Source organism: Coregonus lavaretus, assembly GCF_964263955.1.
Source record: "Coregonus lavaretus genome assembly, contig: HAP1_SCAFFOLD_1363, whole genome shotgun sequence".
Lineage (NCBI taxonomy): Eukaryota > Metazoa > Chordata > Actinopteri > Salmoniformes > Salmonidae > Coregonus > Coregonus lavaretus.
The window spans coordinates 95,094-105,000 of NW_028158430.1; the positions used below are offsets into that span (position 1 = coordinate 95,094).

The 9,907-nt window shown below is 42.4% G+C and overlaps 1 protein-coding gene across 1 annotated transcript in view; it reads right to left on the reverse strand.

Annotated features, from left to right (window-relative positions):
- The window catches only part of LOC311124021 (kinesin-like protein KIF1A), a gene marked incomplete at its 5' end in the record, with an annotated part of 71,424 nt that overhangs the window by 46,964 nt on the left and 14,553 nt on the right, over nucleotides 1–9,907 (reverse strand). The window contains 7 exons of the mRNA XM_084198241.1: nucleotides 4,025–4,133; nucleotides 5,074–5,289; nucleotides 5,982–6,037; nucleotides 7,686–7,804; nucleotides 7,983–8,073; nucleotides 8,354–8,519; nucleotides 9,439–9,574. Of these exons, the coding sequence (XP_084054367.1) occupies nucleotides 4,025–4,133; nucleotides 5,074–5,289; nucleotides 5,982–6,037; nucleotides 7,686–7,804; nucleotides 7,983–8,073; nucleotides 8,354–8,519; nucleotides 9,439–9,574 (893 nt within the window). The remainder of the gene's footprint in view (nucleotides 1–4,024; nucleotides 4,134–5,073; nucleotides 5,290–5,981; nucleotides 6,038–7,685; nucleotides 7,805–7,982; nucleotides 8,074–8,353; nucleotides 8,520–9,438; nucleotides 9,575–9,907) is intronic.

Below are 9,907 nucleotides of genomic sequence, written 5' to 3' on the forward strand. Positions count from 1 at the left end.
GATGGACTGTCGTTTCTCTTTGCTTATTTTAGCTGTTCTTGCCATAATATGGACTTGGTCTTCTACCAAATAGGGCTATCTTCTGTATACCCCCCTACCTTGTCACAACACAACTGATTGGCTCAAATGCATTAAGAAGGAAAGAAATTCCACAAATTAACTTTTAACAAGGCACACCTGAAATGCAGTGACTACCTCATGAAGCTGGTTGACAGAATGCCAAGAGCGTGCAAAGCTGTCTTCAAGGCAAAGTATGGCTACTTTGAAGAAACTTAAATATAACATATATTTTGATTTGTTAAACACTTTTTTTGTTACTACATGATTCCATATAATATGATAATATGCCATTTAGCAGACGCTTTTATCCAAAGCGACTTACAGTCATGCGTGCATAAAAATTTTTTTTGTGTATGTGTGGTCCCGGGGATCGAACCCACTACCTTACCGTTACAAGCGCCGTGCACTACCAGCTGAGCTACAGAGGACCACATATGTGTTATTTAATAGTTTTGATGTCTTCACTACTATGTAGAAAATAGTAAAAATTAAGAAAAACCCTTGAATGAGTAGGTGAATCCAAAACTTTGACTGGTACTGTGTATATATATATATATATATATATATATATATATATATATATATATATATATATATATATATATATATATATATATATATATATATATATATACAGTGAGGGAAAAAAGTATTTGATCCCCTGCTGATTTTGTACGTTTGCCCACTGACAAAGAAATTATCAGTCTATAATTTTAATGGTAGGTTTATTTGAACAGTGAGAGACAGAATAACAACAACAAAATCCAGAAAAACGCATTTCAAAAATTGTATTAATTGATTTGCATTTTAATGAGGGAAATAAGTATTTGACCCCCTCTCAATCAGAAGGATTTCTAACTCCCAGGTGTCTTTTATACAGGTAACGAGCTGAGATTAGGAGCACACCCTTAAAGAGAGTGCTCCTAATCTCGGTTTGTTACCTGTATAAAAGACACCTGTCCACAGAAGCAATCAATCAATCAGATTCCAAACTCTCCACCATGGCCAAGACCAAAGAGCTCTCCAAGGATGTCAGGGACAAGATTGTAGACCTACACAAGGCTGGAATGGGCTACAAGACCATCGCGAAGCAGTTTGGTGAGAAGGTGATAACAGTTGGTGCGATTATTCGCAAATGGAAGAAACACAAAAGACCTGTCAATCTCCCTCGGCCTGGGGCTCCATGCAAGATCTCACCTCGTGGAGTTGCAATGATCATGAGAACGGAGAGGAATCAGCCCAGAACTACACGGGAGGATCTTGTCAATGATCTCAAGGCAGCTGGGACCATAGTCACCAAGAAAACAATTGGAAACACACTACGCCATGAAGGACTGAAATCCTGCAGCGCCCGCAAGGTCCCCCTGCTCAAGAAAGCACATATACAGGCCAATCTGAAGTTTGCCAATGAACATCTGAATGATTCAGAGGAGAACTGGGTGAAAGTGTTGTAGTTAGATGGGACCAAAATCGAGCTCTTTGGCATCAACTCAACTCGCCATGTTTGGAGGAGGAGGAATGCTGCCTATGACCCCAAGAACACCATCCCTACAGTCAAACATGGAGGTGGAAACATTATGCTTTGGGGGTGTTTTTCTGGCAAGGGGACAGGACAACTTCACCGCATCAATGGGATGATGGACGGGGCCATGTACCGTCAAATCTTGGGTGAGAACCTCCTTCCGTCAGCCAGGGCATTGAAAATGGGTCGTGGAAGTGTATTCCAGTATGACAATGACCCAAAACACACAGCCAAGGCAAGAAAGGAGTGGCTCATGAAGAAGCACATTAAGGTCCTGTAGTGGCCTAGCCAGTCTACAGACCTTAATCCCATAGAACATTTTTGGAGGGAGCTTAAGGTTCGAGTTGCCAAACGTCAGGCTCGAAACCTTAATGACTTGGAGAAGATCTGCAAAGAGGAGTGGGACAAATCCCTCCTGAGATGTGTGCAAACCTGGTGGCCAACTACAAGAAACGTCTGACCTCTGTGATTGCCAACAAGGGTTTTACCACCAAGTACTAAGTCATGTTTTGCAGAGGGGTCAAATACTTATTTCCCTCATTAAAATGCAAATAAATGTATACAATTTTTGACATGCGTTTTTCTGGATTTCTTTGTTGATATTCTGTCTCTCACTGTTCAAATCAACCTACCATTAAAATTATAGACTGATCATGTCTTTGTCAGTGGGCAAACGTACAAAATCAGCAGGGGATCAAATACTTTTTTCCCTCACTGTATATTTGAAGTCAGAAGTTTACATAAACCTTAGCCAAATACATTTAAACTCAGTTTTTCACAATTCCTGACATTTAATCCTAGAAAAAAATCCCTGTTTTAGGTCAGTTAGGATCACCACTTTATTTTAAGAATGTGAAATGTCAGAATAATAGTAGAGAGAATTATTTATTTCAGCTTTTATTTATTTTGTCACATTCCCAGTGGGTCAGAAGTTTACATTCACTCAATTAGGATTTGGTAGCGTTGCCATTAAATTGTTTAACTTGAGTCAAATGTTTCGGGTAGCCTTCCACAAGCTTCCCACAATAAGTTGGGTGAATTTTGGCTCGTTCCTCCTGACAGAGCTGATGTAACTGAGTCAGGTTTGTAGGCCTCCTTGCTCGCATACGCTTTTACAATTCTGCCCACAAATCTTCTATAGGATTGAGGTCAGGGCTTTGTGATGGCAACTCCAATACCTTGACTTTGTTGTCCTTAAGCCATTTTGCCACAACTTTGGAAGTATGCTTGGGGTCATTGTCCATTTGGAAGACCCATTTGCGACCAAGCTTTAACTTCCTGACTGATGTCTTGAGATGTTGCTTCAATATATCCACATAATGATGATGCTGCCACCCCCGTGCTTCACAGTTGGGATGGTGTTCTTAGGCTTGCAAGCGCCCCCCTTTTTCCTCCAAACATAACGATGGTTATTATGGCCAAACAGTTCTATGTTTGTTTCATCAGACCAGAGGACATTTCTCCAAAAAGTACAATCTTTGTCCCCATGTGCAGTTGCAAACCGTAGTCTGGCTTTTTTATGGCGGTTTTGGAGCAGTGGCTTCTTCCTTGCTGAGCGGCCTTTCAGGTTATGTCGATATAGGACTCGTTTTACTGTGGATATAGATACTTTTGTACCTGTTCCCTCCAGCATCTTCACAAGGTCCTTTGCTGTTGTTCTGGGATTGATTTTCACTTTTCGCACCAAAGTACGTTCATCTCTAGGAGATAGAACGCGTCTCCTTCCTGAGCGGTATGACGGCTGCGTGGTCCCATGGTATTTATACTTTCCTACTATAATAATATGCCATTTAGCAGACGCTTTTATCCAAAGCAACTTACAGTCATGCGTGCATACATTTTTGTGTACGGGTGGTCCCGGGGATCGAACCCACTACCTTGGCGTTACAAGCGCCGTGCGCTATCAGCTGAGCTACAGAGGACCACTATTGTTGGTACAGATAAACATCGTACTTTCAGGCGTTTGGAAATTGCTCCCAAGGATGAACCAGACTTGTGTAAGTATATCATTTTTGTTTCTGAGGTCTTGGCTGATTTCTTTTGATTTTCCCATGATGTCAAGCAAAGAGGCACTGAGTTTGAAGGTAGGCCTTGAAATATGTCCACAGGTACACCTCCAATTGACTCAAATGATGTCAATTAGCCTATCAGAAGCTTCTAAAGCCATTACATCATTTTCTGGAATTGTTCGAGCTGTTTTAAGGCACAGTCTTCTTAGTGTATGTAAACTTCTGACCCACTGGAATTGTGAAACACTGAATTATAAGTGAAATAATCTGTCTGTAAACAATTGTTGGAAAAATTACTTGTGTCATGCACAAAGAAGAAATGTGTGGTTGTGGTTGAAAAACGAGTTTTAATGACTCCAACCTAAGTGTATGTAAACTTCTGACTTCAACTGTATATATATATATATACATAGTATCTCTATGGAAAACTCACTCTCCATTGGCCTCCAGTTCGCAGATCTCGAAGAACACCATGAGGTCATACTTGCAGTGGCAGGGCCCGGCTGTAGGGCGCATCAGGGTAGTCAGCTTGGTGGCAGGGACTAAAAGGAGAAGGTGAAGGAAGGGAGACAAGGTTACCACCGAAGAGGACTCACTCTTCAGTAGCAGGGAGCAGGGAGAGCTGTGAAGGGAGAAGGGCTGAAAAAAGGAGATGGGGAATATTGCAGTGAGAGATAGAGGAACCACTCGGTACAGTCTTGCGGAAAAGGGAGGGCAATAAATACAGCGGTCATCCCTCAACATTACAGGGATGTGGCCCTGCTATAAAACTACCTGTCATTATTTGGGTCTATATACAATATTTCTCAAGTAAACAACACAATAATAAGTGCATTGTTCCAAAGTAGCTCAGGTCCTACATTGGAGAAGAATCAGAAAGAGAGGTTAAGGTATGATTGATCAAATACACAGATCTTTTAGACTGCTATCAAAAAACTACAAGCAATACGGGATTGCTTACGGTAACTACAGAAGTTGAAAGCTACATAGATCCATTTGAGGAAGAGATCACAGGAGGAACTGTAGGGGAAATCAACCAGGCAGTGAACAGCAGACACACAACAAGGGACGAGAAGAGAGCCTGTGGAAAATCCCTGAAACACAACCTTCTCTTTTGTTGATATCAGTTGGCCAAAAAATCTATTTTCTTCCTTTATGCTGATGTTGATGACAGAATGTAGGAGCAATACGTTAATGTGTTTGTCTGTGACTGCAATCTATTTGGTAATCTATTGGTGCTAATTCAAGATATCTGTTTCTATATCTGATTTACAATCTATCGTCTTGACTGCATTTCCACAGGCAGCTCAATTATTATATTTTCCCCAATTATTGGCAAAAGATCTGATCTGATTGGTCAAAAGACCAATTTGTGTCATAAGATCAGATTTGGGCTGCATGTGTAAATGCACATCAAAGTGATATAAAGAGAGGTTAGTTTCAGGGACTCTCATTGGCCCAGACACACAGACAGTAACCAACCCGGTTTCTGGGCTCTGATAACTGAACAGATAGAGAGGGGCGGGGCTGGAAGACTGGGTGGCCCCTCCCCCTCCAGGAGGAAGGAGGCAGCCAATCCGGCTGCGGACAGGGCGTGGCCTGACAGAGAGTCCACCAGCGCCCCATTGAACACCTCTGGGACCAGGTAGCGAATCAGCTCCAGCGTCTTCTCCCGGTCGGGCGGCGTCTCGTCGTCTGCTGCTTCACAGTCACACGCAGAGTAACACGCACCCAACAACATTGAACTGAGCTGACGGGACATTGCACAGTATAGTACAGCCAACAGCATCAAGCGTGACATTACATAGACTAACAGTATGGAGGCAATGCAACAGACATGCGCTGTAGGCAGCAACATAGAGTACTGTACACAGGCCATACAACAGAATGATACACACTGTATACTGTGTACTGTGTACTGTTTACTGTGTACTGTGTACTGTGTACTGTGTACTGTGTACTGTGTACTGTTTACTGTGTACTGTATACTGTATACTGTGTACTGTGTACTGTGTACTGTTTACTGTGTACTGTGTACTGTGTACTGTGTACTGTGTACTGTGTACTGTGTACTGTTTACTGTTTACTGTGTACTGTGTACTGTGTACTGTGTACTGTGTACTGTTTACTGTTTACTGTTTACTGTGTACTGTGTACTGTGTACTGTGTACTGTTTACTGTTTACTGTGTACTGTGTACTGTTTACTGTGTACTGTGTACTGTGTACTGTGTACTGTGTACTGTGTACTGTGTACTGTATACTGTGTACTGTATACTGTGTGCTGCTTCAAAAATAAAAACAGACATATCTTCATGTAGATCCATTCTTTTTTTGTAGAAGTCAAGTTCTTTACTTGAGTAAAACTGAATAGCATGGTTCTGGTGCTTACCTGGTTTGGACAGGGGCATGACTTTGGGGAACTGCCTCCTGCAAGTACGCAGAGGGCTGGTGGGAGAGAGACAGGTACAGTAAGTTATAAATGATGTTACCGCCACATCAAAAGACCAGGGCTTCGTTTCCCAGAGCCTTCGTAGCGTTAAGGTCATCGTTAGAACCTTCTTACGATATATATTTAGTAGCCAAGGTGTTTCCCAGAACCTTTGTTAGTAACTTGGCTCTTAAAGGACGACTGCACTTCCTGATTTGGCCTCAATTTAGATTTGGTTGATAAAGAAATGCTAGTGGCCATGAATTCAAAGGTGAGTTGGTTTCGGGGTGTGGTTTGATGTGGGTGTCTCTAACATGTAAATGCAAATATTTTCATGTTGCACACCTTTTAGTTTTCTCATTAAATGCTTTCAATATTTGTAAAGTAATTTCTACAATTTATAGTTGGTTTAAGTTTCTTAAGTCATTGACATTTTTTACTATTGGAATTGTAACATATTGTTAATATGTACATTGTGTAATTTAATGATGGTCCCTAACTAGCCCCATAGGGATATCCAAAGTCAACCCAAATTTACCACAGGGATTACGATTGGGTCGCATGCAGCTGCACTCCGAATGTTTGATTTCTTGTGTGCTGACAGCTGTGGGCATGTGGGCAGGTTTGAAACAAATTCAACCTTCATTTGCATTGTGATGCCACAAGTATCACACAACTCGGTTTTGGATGAGACTGACTGTATGACCCAAATTATCCTATTTACACTTTGTAGTAAATTTTGACAGTAGAATAAATGTTTCTGACTCATATTGACACCTCATAGGATGTTTTCTAAATGAGAAGTTTGTTTTTAGGGGCAGTTGCTCTTTAAAAACCTTTGCACATCTATGAGTGATCCAGACCGCTCTTAAAGCCGCCAAAGTGTGTCGTTTGATGCTTTTTTTGCCCTCCCGTGTCACTTTATTCACAGAAGATCTCCGCTAAACAATCATATTTAGGCTATTTGTGTGACTATTTGTGTGACTGTGGCTGCCGATAACATCAGAGCGACGTTGACTACAAATACAAAGTTGCCAAACTATTTGAAATTGTTACAAACAAGTGAAGGATAAAATTATGCTTCAAATGAAAACGGAGATGACTGCATTAAATGATAAATAGGCTAAGTGGGCCTACTGTATATATTTCAATCATACTGAAATCTATTTCATGTTCAATCAATTGAGTTCTATTTTGCCAATGGGCTATTGTCTGTCATTTTTGCCTCTATGTGTTTCATGACGTGAGACAAGAAGTTCTCAACGATGTTCCCAATCTGTGATTTAGTGCATTATTATTGTGTAAGCGTAATAAACTGCCTCAATATTTGTAGCCATAAGTGTTAATATCTCTGTAGGAGCTGAGCCATCGTCAGTGTTGTGGAATAATTATATTGTTAAGGTAAAGATTTGAATGGAGAAAGCTGATCCGAGAGCAGCGCTGCTTTTCTTTCGATCCTATCAGTAGCGACACATGGTCTGACGCACTTAGACAACGTTCTCTCTACGTGCTTGTTTGGGAAACACTCTTTAAAAGAGTTGGCTCGTGAATAACGATACATCTGGTACGATCACCGTAATGCTTAAGTTACATCGCAACTGGGAAACGAGACCCCTGTCAATTACAACGAACACAATGACGAAAGTGACCAGCGGACTACTGTACCTGATCAGGTCCTTGCAGAGAGCAGGGAAGGGCTGTTTCTGGTAGTGACCAAACACCTCAAACACCACAGGCTGGGTCTTGATGTACTCTACAAAGGATTTGGTGACCTCTACAGCAATCTGTTGAACCAATAAAGAGATACTAGCTACAACCACTTCAGAAACAAAGCATATCAAACCATCACATTTCTTTCACTAATTGCCCACTGCATACTACAGTATTTACTGTAAAACACTTTGTGACAACTTCTGATGTAAAAAGAGCTTTATAAATACATGTGATTGGTTGACTGCTTACGTTCTGTACGTGGTAGAAGCCCAGAGGAGGGCCTCGCCCTGTGTTCTTCAGAGGCTCTGTGGAAAAGGCCTCATCATGGCGGTGGATGAAACTGTAGGCAATCCGAAAGAGAGAGGGGCTTGTTATCTATCACTCACAGTCTGTTACGGGATCTAATAGATCTGTCGATCTGAAAGATCTTTGATAATAGAAGAAGAAGAAGAAGAAGAAGAAGAAGAAGAAGAAGAAGAAGAAGAAGAAGAAGAAGAAGAAGAAGAAGAAGAAGAAGAAGAAGAAGAAGAAGAAGAAGAAGAAGAAGAAGAAGAAGAAGAAGAAGAAGAAGAAGAAGAACAACAACAACAACAACAACAACAACAACAACAACAACTTACTTGAACTGGCAGAAGATGTCAGCGTACTCTGCAGAGATGCTGGAGGCCTGGAGGACCGTCACTCTGAAGGTGAAGACGTTACCTATCCTCAGGTGCTCCAGGGCTCCGTCCAGAGACTCTCCCTCCAGGTTGGCCTTCAGGGGTCTCTCCAACTCGTCTGGACTCGCTAGGGGGGGGGGGAGAAGAGACATTGAGTATATGTAGTGTGCTAATTCACCACACTACCCTACATCCTTACTTACAACAGTATACCTTCAGGCTGTTGTTTCACTCTGGCACACTCTCATAAACACACTACCTACCCGTACATAAATACATTTGACATAATGAATATACCTACTGCACACACAGACCACACCCACACAAACAATTTGATGAGAGACCACAGATAGTCTCTCTCGCAAGACAGTTTGATGAGGGACCACAGCGGCTGAGTACAGTCAGTTTGATGAGACATCACAGAGAGATGAAGACAGTTTGATGAGGGACCACAGCGGCTGAGACAAAAGTTTGATGAGACATCACAGAGAGATGAAGACAGTTTGATAAGAGACCACAGTAGCTGAGGAGAGACAGTTTGATGAGTGACCACAGCAGCTGAGGAGAGACAGTTTGATGAGACATCACAGTGGCTGAGGAGAGACAGTTTGATGAGAGACCACAGTAGCTGAGGAGAGACAGTTTGATGAGACATCACAGTAGCTGAGGAGAGACAGTTTGATGAGAGACCACAGTGGCTGAGGAGAGACAGTTTGATGAGACATCACAGTGGCTGAGGAGAGACAGTTTGATGAGACCACAGTAGCTGAGGAGAGACAGTTTGATGAGAGACCACAGTAGCTGAGGAGAGACAGTTTGATGAGACATCACAGTGGCTGAGGAGAGACAGTTTGATGAGAGACCACAGTAGCTGAGGAGAGACAGTTTGATGAGAGACCACAGTAGCTGAGGAGAGACAGTTTGATGAGACATCACAGTAGCTGAGGAGAGACAGTTTGATAAGAGACCACAGTGGCTGAGGAGAGACAGTTTGATGAGAGACCACAGTGGCTGAGACAAGAGACTACACAGCCAGTGGTCGTTACCCGCACATGTGTTGTTGTTGACCTCATCGGCTGAGGGCTCCATCCCTGAGTTCTGTCCCTCCCCCTCCACGAAACGCAGCTCCTCTTGGGACGCCCCGGTACGGGACAGACCAGCGGGGCACGACTCAGCCTGGAACTGACCACAAGGGACAGCATACAGTTAGCAAAGCTGGGAGCTAGGCCTAGTCACTTACTAGCCACGAGATACTGTAGCATACAGTTAGCAAAGCTAGATAATGTTGCCAATGACTAGCATACAGTTAGCAAAGCTAGAGAACGTTGCCAATGACTAGCATACAGTTAGCAAGGCTAGAGAACGTTGCCAATGACTAGCATACAGTTAGCAAAGCTAGAGAACGTTGCCAATGACTAGCATACAGTTAGCAAAGCTAGAGAACGTTGCCAATGACTAGCATACAGTTAGCAAAGCTAGAGAACGTTGCCAATGACTAGCATACAGTTAGCAAAG